Source organism: Tamandua tetradactyla, chromosome 5 (genome assembly GCF_023851605.1).
Source record: "Tamandua tetradactyla isolate mTamTet1 chromosome 5, mTamTet1.pri, whole genome shotgun sequence".
In the NCBI taxonomy this organism is placed as follows: domain Eukaryota; kingdom Metazoa; phylum Chordata; class Mammalia; order Pilosa; family Myrmecophagidae; genus Tamandua; species Tamandua tetradactyla.
This window is the reverse complement of record NC_135331.1, coordinates 114,279,469-114,291,926: the sequence shown is the minus strand read 5'-3', so window position 1 is coordinate 114,291,926 and position 12,458 is coordinate 114,279,469. Positions and strand designations below refer to the sequence as shown.

The 12,458-nt window shown below is 34.3% G+C and overlaps 1 protein-coding gene across 3 annotated transcripts in view; it reads left to right on the top strand.

Annotated features, from left to right (window-relative positions):
• Positions 1-12,458, top strand: part of HMGCLL1 (3-hydroxy-3-methylglutaryl-CoA lyase like 1) — a 152,380-nt gene that overhangs the window by 66,701 nt on the left and 73,221 nt on the right. For all 3 annotated transcript variants that reach the window (XM_077159236.1, XM_077159237.1, XM_077159238.1), the window contains exons 4-5: positions 424-519; positions 2,725-2,873. In XM_077159236.1, coding sequence (XP_077015351.1) covers positions 424-519; positions 2,725-2,873 — 245 coding nt within the window. The remainder of the gene's footprint in view (positions 1-423; positions 520-2,724; positions 2,874-12,458) is intronic.

Here is a 12,458-nt window from a genome sequence, read left to right as displayed (position 1 = left end):
TATACACTGAAAATTATTACTACTAGTCCAATTCAAATATAAAATTTTTACATGGAAATAAATGCATATCATATTACCTTTAATATTCTCCTTAATCTCAGGAATCTTCATTGCTTGAGCCATGAAATGAAAGGAAGAGAATAAGATTGCTCAAGTGGAAGTAATGGAGCTCAGAGCTCTGAATATCTGTAATCATTCATTTAACCAGATTCACTGAGAATCAGTGAATTTCAGATACAGTTATTAGGTATCTATGACACAGATAACTTCTTTTTTAGTTACAGTGACATAGTTTTGTTTTTTTGCAAACATTAATTAATAGAATGTAAGTACATGTGTATTATAATCTATCTGAAAATCTAAAAGGATGCTTCATAGAATACTCAAAGTTACATATGTATATATAACTGTTATGTATTTAAGATGGCTGATCACAGTGAAGTGATGAAAGGCATTCATCAGTATCCGGGAGTTCGATATCCTGTCCTTACTCCTAATCTGCAAGGTTTTCACCGTGCTGTAAGTGTACTACAGATTTTTCCTAAAATCAGTATAGCTCTTTTTGTATTAAAGTTCTTAACAAAGTTACAGTGTGTCGTACATAACTCACATTTTCCTACATAAGACTATGCCAATATACTAACATGAATACTGTTGCTGTAGGACATCGTTAGGGACTAAAGTGCTCTCTATAAATGACCTTTCCAGTTTAACCCTTCAAGGATCAAAATGCAAAAAATACAATTGTCGGGGGTGCAAGGGTGGTTCAGTGGTAGATTTCTTGCCTGCCATGCGGGAGACCCAGGTTTGATTCCCAGCCCATGCACTTCCCAAACAAAGGAAAACAAAGAAACCAACAAAAGCAAACAAACTAACAAAATTCAACAGATGGTGCTGCAATAACCGGATACTCACGTGGAAAAAGAATGAAATGTGACCCCGCCGTACAGCATAAAAAAAAAAAAAATACAATTGTCCATTTTGAAGAAATTCATTCAAAAGTATATCTTTTGTTTCCCTCTTAAGTAGGAAGTGCAGATTATAACAGACACTTCTCAACACAATAGTACAAGTATTAATATCGCTGTACTGTATGCTTATTTTTGTCAATTTCTGTCGTCTTTTTTGTCTTGTTTCTTCCCTCTATGTGAAGCAAATTATTGTCATTGTAACTGTCCCTAACGAATCTCCCCACCCCCTCTAGCTTTTTTCTTTCAGTATTCTGTGACTTTAGATTTGTATTCACAGAAACTTTCATAGTTACACATAGAAGAAGAATCAGTAAAATTTCAGTAAAGACTTGATGTGTTTAGGCTTATACGGGTTTATGGTGAAATGTTTTGCAGTAGCTATTTCTGATGTGAATAAAATTTTTTCCACTTTCAAATTTGGGACTGTGTTGCATATAGTTGAGGTCATTGGGTGCCGTTTAGTATAACTTATTAATGTATCTTGTTAGAATCATTTATATTTTGTTTGTTTTATATCATTTTTATCACATTGTAAAGAAAGAACCATTCTAAGAAAGCTGTAAATTTTGCTGCCGTCCAATCCTAGCAAAGTAAAGAATGTCTCCACCTTGAAAAGAGATATTAACTGAAAGGACACCCTCAGGATAGCTTATAAGGGCAAGCAGTGGAGTGGAATGAATGTTAGGTAGAGAATAAGACAGGCCAGTGCCTAAAACGTGGGTCCAGAACTGTTATTAGCTGTGGGACATCATGCTAGTTATTTAGCCTCCTTGAGCCACAGTTTCCTCATCTGTAAAGTGGGCATAATAATACTTAGTTTTACAAGGTTGTTGGTAGATTAAAATAAGGCATCAAATGTTGTTAACAACAACACTGTTTCATAGTAGATATTCCAATATATAAAAATTTAATTTTGGACTTTGAAACTTTATATTGGATAAAGAAATAGAAGCCAATATTTTAAAACATTGGTATGAGAAAAACTACAAAGAAGCCTTATTTTTTCCATCTTAGTGTTTTAATGGAACAACAGATAGAAAGGGGAACCTAGGCAAAGTACCACAGATATATTAAAGGAGGGCCTTATAGATCTAGCTGGAAAATTAGGAAGCTTAGCATTGCAAAAGCATGCCATTGGAAATGATGGTGAGAGGGCCAAAAGGGAAAATAGATCAGGTTAATGGTTTTGGATCTAAAGACAGGCAAGAAAATTAAGCCAGGAGGGATACAAGAGAATGGCTGTAGCAACCGGGCCATGAAATAATAGAAGCTAGGTTAAGAGGGACAGGAAGATGTTGGGCAAAATCTGGATGAATTGGGACAAATAATTTCTATTGAATTGTGGGAAAAGAAAAAAAAAACAACAGAGAGAATTTACTATCCCTGATTTTAATAATGAGTTTGAAAGTAACACTTTCCATAGAAATTAAGAGGTTTTATTGGGATGTGTAGCATTTTCCATAAGTAAACTTAAGGCTCGAGTTAGGCATGCAATTTCGGAAGGCAAAATTAAATTGGAACAACACCAATGTGTTTCCAGTGTTTTAAAGATTTATGAGTGTTGCAGTTTCTAGAATTATTGTTATTATAAATATTTTTACATTTCAAAACAAGTGTATGTGGCAAAATGAGAGGAATCTACTTCTATTTTCTAAGGCAAATGTTAAAGAATACAAGTATCTGAATGTTCTTCTATAGCTGTAATTTTCATTTTTTAAATTAGGAACTTTTCCTTTAAATTATACTTTTTCAGGTTGCTGCTGGAGCCACTGAGATATCAGTTTTTGGTGCCGCATCTGAATCTTTTAGCAAGAAGAATATTAATTGTTCAATTGAAGAAAGCTTGAAGAAGTTTGAGGACGTCGTTAAGTCTGCAAGGCACATGAATATTCCAGCACGAGGGTACTTACAAAGTCTTATTTTATAATTTAAATAAACATTTTCAGCTTAGTTAATACGTATCATTAAAATTTATTTATGAGCTGTTTAGGCATTTCCTTTTCCCATATTATTTCCCCTCCTCTTTTTCCTTCTCCTCCTCCTTTTCCTCCTCCTCTTCCTCCTCCTTCTTTTTATTATTATTATTAAAGTTGTAGGTTTACAGAAAAATCATGCATAAAATACAGTTACCATATACCAACCTAATATTAACACCTTGCATTAGTGTAGTAAAATTGTTGCAACTGATGAAAGAATATTCATATAATTATACTATTAACTAGAGTTCATGATTTACTTTCAAGTTCACTCTTTTTGTTCTATAGTCCTATGGACTTAAAAAAATATTATAGTAACATGTATACAACCTGCCCCTTTTAACCACATTCAAAGATTTCAGTGCTGATTATGTTACAATGTTGTGTTACCATCACCATCATCTGTTACCAAAAGTTCCCATTCCAAAGAGAAACTCTGTTTAATTTAAGCACTAAATCCCCATTCCTTCTCCCACCCAGGACCCCATTAAGCTATATTCCAGTTTCTGACTCTGTGTATTTGTGAATGCTAATTATTTCATATAAGTTAAATCCTACAGTATTTGTCCTTTTATGACTGACTTATTTCACATGTTGTTACACGTTGGTGTACACTTGGGTGTACACATTAGTTGGTGGACACTTGGGTTGCTTCCATCTTTTGGCAGTTGTGCATAACGCTGCTATGAACATTGATGTCCAAACATCTGTTCAAGTCCCTGCTTTCAATTATTTAAGGTATATACCTAGAAGTGTGATTGCCAGGTCATCTGGTAATTCTATATTTAACTTTCTAGGGAACTGCCAAATTGTCTTCCACAGCAGCCGCACCATTTTACATCCCTACCAACAATGAATGAGTGTTCCTTTTTCCCTACATCCTCTCCAACACTTGTAATTTTCCATTTTTTTTAATAGTAGCCATTCTATAGGAGTGAAATGTTATCTCGTGGTTTAAATTTGCATTAGCCTAATGACTAAACGACGTTGAGCATCATTTCATGTGCTATTTGGCTATTTGTATATCTCCTTTCCTTAAGAGAAATGTTCTTTCAAATCTTTTGGTCATTTTAAAATTGGGTCGTTTATCTTTTTGTTGTTGAGTTGAAGGATTTTTTAATATATATATATATATTCTGGATAATAAACCATATTTGGATATATGGCTTCCGAATGTTTTCTCCCATTCTATAGGTTGCCATTTTATTTTCATGATAAATTCCACTGAGGCACGAACATTGTTAATTTTGATTAGGTCCCATTTATCTCTTTTTCTTTTGCTGCTGGAGCATTTGGGTGTAAAGTCTGAGACTGACGGACCAGCAAGGATGTCAGGGGCTCTTTGAAGTTGCATTTTCTTGGTTTGGTATTTGCCCAGTAACGGCTACCTTTGTTTTCCATGGTTGTGAGGAAGAGTGCTTCCTTTAAGTTTCCTCTGCTACTTTTGCCCAAGGCTGATTGAAACCGTGGCTGCCTCAAATGGCATGGTCCCCAGCTATTTGAAGTAGCTGGCCAAAAGCAGCGATCAGAGATCAGATCACACCCCCAGATCTTGGGGAACCAGGTCTTTATATTTTACCCCGGCTCTAGTGAGTTGCTTCAGAGGCAGATTAAGGATCTCACTGCTGCCTGCCATGAAGCTGGGGAATAGGGGGCAATGGGTAGAGAGTCAAAGTCACTGATATTTGCTGCTATCTACAGTATCTTTCCCCTGCTCTTTCTTGGATGCTGCAGAGTGTTCTACTAGTAGATTCTGAAGTTTCCAAATAGTTGATTCAGACAATTCCTGCCTGTTTAGCAGTTTTTCTGGTGGAAGGATTGATTCCTGGAGCTTCCTACTCTGCCATCTTCCCATAAGATTCTGTTTCATCTTATTTAGATATTCATTTACCATTTATAATAATATATAAAAGGGAACCTTATCTGTACCTTACTTGATCAAGGGCATTCACTATATAGTCACATCTTACTAGTACCAGTTAATTTTTGTTCGAGTGTATCCAGCTTGTGCAGTGCATAGTACAATTGAGATAAGAGGATCTGGCCTCAACTTGACATTATTAACCATTTTATTACTACTTAATAAAATCCAGCCCTTTTTGATCTCAGTCTGGAATGAGAGTTCATAAATAGTTACATACTCATAGCAGACTTTAGAAAAGAATTCCCTAACTCTGTGGTTTTCACCCTTTTTTTTGAGAAACATAACTGTTATTCATAATTCATGTAGAACTTCCATAGAGTGTGTAAAACATAAAATTGAACCTCTGAGCTCCCTGGGAGCTTATTTGACCCCTCCGCCTAAACATCTACCATCCTTATATTCTCTGTGCAATCCCAAAGCATCTCCATAATAACTTTCAGAATATAGTTTAAAAATCCTGACAAGCATTAGAAAGTACAGAGTTTCTATTTGGGACAATGGAAAAGTTGTGGTAGTGGACTGTGGTGAAAATAACACAACTTTATGAATGTTATAAATGTCACTATATTATATATTAATATGCAGTTCAAAGGGAAATTTTTAGATTTTTTAAATTTCTACTTGAATAAGGATTTTTTTTTAAATACATGGAGCTACACAACACAAACAGTGCTGCTTAAATTAAACCAGGAGCTACAGTAATAGTGAAATTATAAAACTGGGCTTTCATCAGTTAAAAAAAAGAGTACCACACCAATGCAAGGTGTTGATAATAGTGTGGAATATGAGGATTCTGTATTTTATGCATGATTGTTCTGTAAACCCACAACTTCTGTAATTTACTAATAAATGACACCTGGAGAATAAAACTAATGAGAAGATGCTAGGGAACCCAATTCAGCAGTTTGAAAACTAATAAAAGAAGAGCCATAAGCATTTAAACAAAAACCTTGACACTCAAGAAGGAAGAGTGAAGTTGTTGTTTGGTGGGTGTAAAATGTTTAAAGAGATCACTGACAACATGCATTTGGAAGGCAAATAAAACTGTTTTTCAGCTTTCCAGTATTTTCTATTAGGTATCAAATTATTTCTGTAAGTGCAGGTATATAGTGACACCCATCATTTTCTCCTTGCTTTGCCTCTTATAGAAACTAGATTATTCAGTGCCTGAATCACTAGACTGGAGACCCTCCCATGTACAGGTCACTGATGAAGGAAAACTGACCAAAACTTCACAAACCCAGTTTTCTCTCCCATGTGTTCTGAAATGGTATACCAAACCTGGTTATCTGACTTAAAAGATCATGTGATTTCACTGCCCAGCTCTCTATTTGGGAGTTCCTATGATGGAAGTACATGCAGAGCAATGAAAAGACAGAGTAGCGGTCAGCAGAAACGGAAAAATGAAGGCAACTCTTAGCAGTAATGAGAGATATACAGGGAAGGAAGAGAGAGAAAAATCTTTGTTGCACTTCCTGCCTTCCAGGACTGGCAGTTTCAGTATCTGCTGAGACAAGGCTATACTTCTTGGCCTTATTCTCTGAGAATTATTAAGAAAACATTTGTTTCTAAGATATCAGTTAATTTTTTATTGATTTGATAAATTCCGAGGTATAATAATATAACATAGCATCTGCATAAATTACAATTTATTTCTAAGAGAAGGGCTGAATTCTGTAGGTGCAGGTTATACTTCCCTTTGGGTGAGGTGAACCCAGTTCATAGTGGAGAAAAATTCAGTAGTTAATGAGAAAAAAAAGGGAATCCAATTTTGATTGATGGTATTAGAAAAGTGTTGGAATTGGGCCAAGATAACTTGGAGTACGTTTTGAGACGGGCTACACCATAATGAACTATCTTGTTTGTTTCCTTTACTTTTTTCACTCCTCTTTTTCCTTCATCTTGGAGTAAGTTTCCAACAAATCTTCAACATGCATTTTTAAGGATACAGAATTACTTTTGTAATTTAAATAGATGGGTATCATGTAAAGAACATGCAAGACAAATTGAAAAACCAATTTTCTTCTATAGGCAGAAAATAAAGAATGTTTTTTTTTAGGCATTTACGTAATCACAATGAAAAAAGGAGAGAGGTACTATAAATTCTTGAATTCAAATATAGTTTCCAAATATAGAGAAATGCCTGTCTCTTTTTAAAATGAAAGGGAAAAATTAAGACTATATTCTATACCAATATGTGTTTAAATGTGAAATGTAGGCTTTAGAGTAAAGTAATTCTCGTTGGAAAGTTGAAAAAACACATCAGTGTAAGAAATAAAGCACCTGTGCATCTCACCTTCAGATAGGAAGATTTTCTTTTCTGTTGAAAGATGCATAAAAATATAAATTGCATGAAGTTTGTTTTCATCTTTTAGCCCTCCCTTAGAAAATGAATAGTTAATGTTATAGTTCTAACAGAAATCCTAAATCTTCAACATTCACTGTTGAACAACTTATAGGGCCCTACCAGTAAGAAACTTTTTCTGAACAGGCTACAAATGAAAAAGTTCCCCGTTCTTTGATAAGAAGACTGTAACTTATAAGTACAAGATAACCAAGAAGTGGCTCACAGTAAAAAGAAACCCGAAAAGGACAGTGGAACCTTACTCCTGACTTACACTACGTACGAGTTTGTATTTTGCAATGCAGGCTTTGTTCCCTTGGAGCACCATCCTGGGTTTCCTAAAAAAGCTATTCATTTTTAGAAATAAGTCTTTCAATATGAGTTCCCACTCTTTATTTGTGAAGTTGAAGAACATATTCTGCCTTCTCCAGTTTTTTACAGAGTTTTAATTAGATTTTATTTTTACTGGTAAATTTTCGGTACCCATTATACATCGTAGGGCATTGGAACTCATAAAAGAAAAAGAAACCATTTTCAACTGTTTGAAACTGCAGTAGATACTTCAGCATATCCTACTATGGCAACAGCTACTTTAACATTTACTTGATCATCATCCAGAAAATTTATGTTGCCAGCTGTCAGATTTAAAGGCCATAAGGCATTTTATAAATGCTCACTAAAGCCATTTAAAGTTTTATAAAAATAGTAAATTTTCATATGGTCTAAATAGTAGCTTTTATTAGGGTTATTAAGGCTATTGTTTGATTTCCTCCTGCCCAAACACACATGCACACAGATGCATGTGTACACAGTTTTTATACATGCTTAGAACTTTACATAACATCTGGGATGCATTCAAAAAAAGATACCATGCCAAATCAAGGACATAAAATGCACAGTCAGCTAACTACCGCTGAAAATACATTATATGTGAATGAGCAAGGGGATGTCTACATTTGAACTTAATTCTTTAATGCATAATTCACAATGACATATGTTAAAAAAATCCAGTTTATTTTTCTGGCATTTGTCTAAATTTTAAAAATAGAGAAGGTGAAGAAAAATAAAGCCTTGTGATAAATTTAATTATTTTCTCTCATTGGTGGAAATAGCTATTGGCTTTTCAAGATACTTTAAAATTTTTAATGCCTCAAGACATGGAGTTGTGCCTTAATATATCAAATAAGATGATCAAGATTTATCACTTTTTTGCCTAAAGCGTGTATCAACTTCTCTTTAATGAAGACAGGAGTCACATGCTCACTCTCCTTTTGAGATTCTTAGTTAAACAAGGAAACTGTCTTTTAAAGTGCCATTGTTAATTTCCATGTTAAAATACTTATAAAAGTATATTATAAATTCACAGGGTCAGCAGTGATGCATGTCAAAGCATAAACCACAAAAGCTTCTTTTACACAATTATATACTAGGGTTTATACTTCTAGATCTAGAATGATTTGACCCATGATCAACCTCCTAAAAATCTGAAACTACTGAAAATGAAATTACTATGTTTTAAACATTTCTCCAAGGAACCGAACAAAATGATTCATCCATTGTTTGCAATAAAAATTATAATATTGCAAAAATATTTAACTGTGAACCATAGCCTCTGACTTTCTTCTCAAATTCCCAGAAAAATTTGAGATGAAAAATAATGAAAACAAAGAGTGAATCAAATTAATAAAGAAGCTAACATAGGTAATTATAGATAATTTAGACAAAGACAAAAAGAATTGTAGGATATGATAAATTTTTTATTTGTCATAACTTCTTTATAAATTTTGATTAATATTTATTGATATTTAGGAGGAGACAGGGTTGTTTTAGAGCCATGAAAAAATCAAGAGTGAACATTCTATCCAACTCTTTACTAGGATCACGCTTACTACCTGCTGCTGCTTATCCAAAATCAATGAAAATCCAATTTGATTTTAAAGGCTTTCAAAAGAGATTGCATCATTTATATTGGTGCCCAATTTCTCTGTTAAAGATGTTCAGTTAGGAAATTCTTCCCTGTGCTTACTTGTTTTTTGACTGCTTGTCTAGCTCTCGAAAAGTTCCAGCCTTTAAAATGTCACACTTCCTAAATGCCTTGAGTAGGTCACTGTCTTCCTCCTCAAAATGGTCAACTTTCACTCTTTTCCCTTTTAGAGATGATTTATAACTCAGCATTTATTCAAAAACTTGCAACATTCCAGCTGAGTTAGCCTAATAATCTAGATCACATTGCACTGAGTTTGTGTTTCCTACCCTACCCTCTGTAATGCAGAGAGTCTTCAGGGACTCTAATCCTGACCCTAAAGGCAATAGCGGGTTTATTAAGTGTGATAATGAACCTTCTTATTTGGGGCTCTGTTTTTTGAAAAAACCGCTTAGTGACTAGCAGGCAGTGTTTCTCATGGCTAATATGTCAAATACCTTTCTGACAATCCATCCCGACAAAATACGTTTCTGTACATGGCACCATCTTCTTATAACTGGACAGTTCCTTGCTTAAATCCTTTTCCACCTTCTCTTGTTAAACCGAAGCTTATGTGTTGGCCTGGAAGAGCAATTCAAGCCATCATTCACCAAAATATGGTACTTAATACTCTAGAAAGGAGACATATGTTAAAGCAATTTTCTTTGCTCACATGTGTTTTATTTAGGGGTTCATATGTGTTTTAGCCTTCTATATTATTCCTGCACTGCTGTGTGCCAGAATAGCACATACCCAACTACACTTACTATGTGTGAGCTGTGTTTGTACAGTCATGTGTAAATAGCCTTCACTTTGAGCTTTGGAAGGAAGATTGTTTTTTTGTCATACAGAAAAAAATTAGCAATATGACTTTTATTATGATTGCTTTCTTTTTTCCCTCCTAGATTATACTCTGCCATACTAGGCAAGAAGTGGATTTGTCACTTATGTAAGGAATTGCAAGAAAGTTAATGGTGTCCTAAGGTGTGAAATTAATTCAGCACAGTTTTCGGTCGAGAGGTGTATGTTCTTAGTGCATATAATCTCTTATAGCAATTTAAAATCATTTCCAACATGTTTTTTTTTCTTAGAAGGCATATTTTGTATGGTACCAGAGCAAAACGGGTATGTAACAAAAAGTAAATTTATGGAATAAATATGAAAAGAGATTTTATATAATTTGAAATGGAATGAATATGTGAAATTTTAATTGATGAGGTAAACGTTTGTTCAACTTTTCAACTGCAAATTTGAAATAATTATGAATTCATGAAAAACATCTATGAAAATGCTTTTATTTAAAACTATTCATATATGAAATCAGAACATAAAGAGTATCTAGAAGAACTCTTAATAAAGTTCATAAATGTGTGCATAATATGTTATCTTTAATCTTATTTAACTTTTCTGGGGTAGTTTGACAGAAAGCATACTTAGTTTTAAGCATTCATACATTAATTCAGAATTCAACAAAATATGTCTTTAAAAGAAAACTTCTATAGAGACTGAGATGAGCCAAGTACTGAGGTTTATCTTAGAAAGTATGCAACCAGCTTTATGTGACTCAGCATCCTTGGTGGTGCTACATTAAAATAAAAGTATGTGAAGGAAGGGAGGGCTCATGATTCAAATAATTGCTGTGATCTGGCATGAATAGCGAAGTCCAGCAAGTCCCCGAAATGCAGGACTTCTTCGAACTAGGGCTGGAGGAGGGCTGTGTTATCTGGGGTTCCCAAACTTACTGATTTCTGGACTTCTGTTTTCACCATTAACCTCATGAGGCCAGTGCTCCACCATTCTCACTTGAGAATGCATCAATCCTCTAAAATAAGTTTACTGGAGGCTGGATATTTGGAGTGGTTTGGCTAAGAAAACCACTGTTAGAACCAGATCACAGAACGTGAGATTAGAAGCTGAATTCCATAATGATGCTTTGATTTTGGTTGATATATTTTTAAAGAGGCATGCTATTGAAATAAAAAAGAAAGAAAGAAAGAAATGTAATATATGGGAAGTTCAGAAACTGTCTTTATCCCTTAAAAGCAGAGGGGTACAGTTAGGAAAACAGTTGAGAACCATCATATTAGCCGTGGAGAAAGTGTGAATAGGCTGAAGAGGTGGCAGTTAAATAAAGGATAGACAATAGCTTAAGAAAGATGAAATACAATGGTATGTGTAGACCTGGGAGGACACAGTACTGGAAATATTGTCCAGAGGCAAAAAATGAAAATGCAAATGTGAGGAAAAGTTTTGTGGCAATAAGGGGGTAGCTGTGCAAAGCAGTAAATTGAGAATATAGAAGTTTGCTTTTGTTTTTTCACATTTAGAGGGAAACATTTAAAGGGAGGCTTGAATTTTGTATTTACTCATATCTATTGGATTCCTGATAAATTTACTCATATTTTGACCATATTAACTACAGTTTTAAGAATCTATGTTGAAATACTCTTTTTCCTTCCTTAGCTAATTTCTCCAACTTTATATTTTCACAAGAATATTTTCTTCTCATGTCTTTGGATTAAATGTAGACATACTAAACAATAAACTTAAATTGTGCTAATTGGGAGATGAGGAGAAATGGGTTTTCTGTCCAGCATAACTTTCAAATATCACATGAATTCAGCTCTTTTCTTCTTCCTTATCCACTGTCCTGATAACTGCTCACATGGCCTGTAGAGCTGCTTATTAATTTTAATAGCAAAATGTAACTTTTATTCATATTGGAATACTTCTGAAATTAGGGTACTTCTTAGAATCAATGAATGTATATTGAATCATCACATCTTAGAAATATGATATTCTCTTCCGTCATGTGTTTTCCTCAGTCTTTCTTTTGGCAACTACTTCCAGACTTCTCCAAAAGTTATATTTCCAGAAAACTCATCTGATCTCATTGCTACCTTACCTAACAATTTTGAGTTCCCCTAAACCAAAGTCTTACAGTTCGTACTCACTGGTGTGGCATTCAACGGCCTGATAACTAAAGCCTCTCACATTTTGGCTCAAAGAACTGGATCTCCAGATTTTTGCCCCACAGCCCCGCTCTTCTTATGTGGATTGCTTCACTCCTGACAATATCAGATACATGCTCCGTTATAATAATAATAATACAGTGTTGCAAAATCTGTGCAGATAATTTAATAAAATGATATTGGTGTTGAACTGAAAATATCTAAAACAGGCGTTTCATAAATTTTAGAAATTAAAGATGACAGTGGATCATTTTCCTTGCAGGAAATCTTTGCTTTTTTATATTAGGGTGACCTGCTAAAGGAACTTA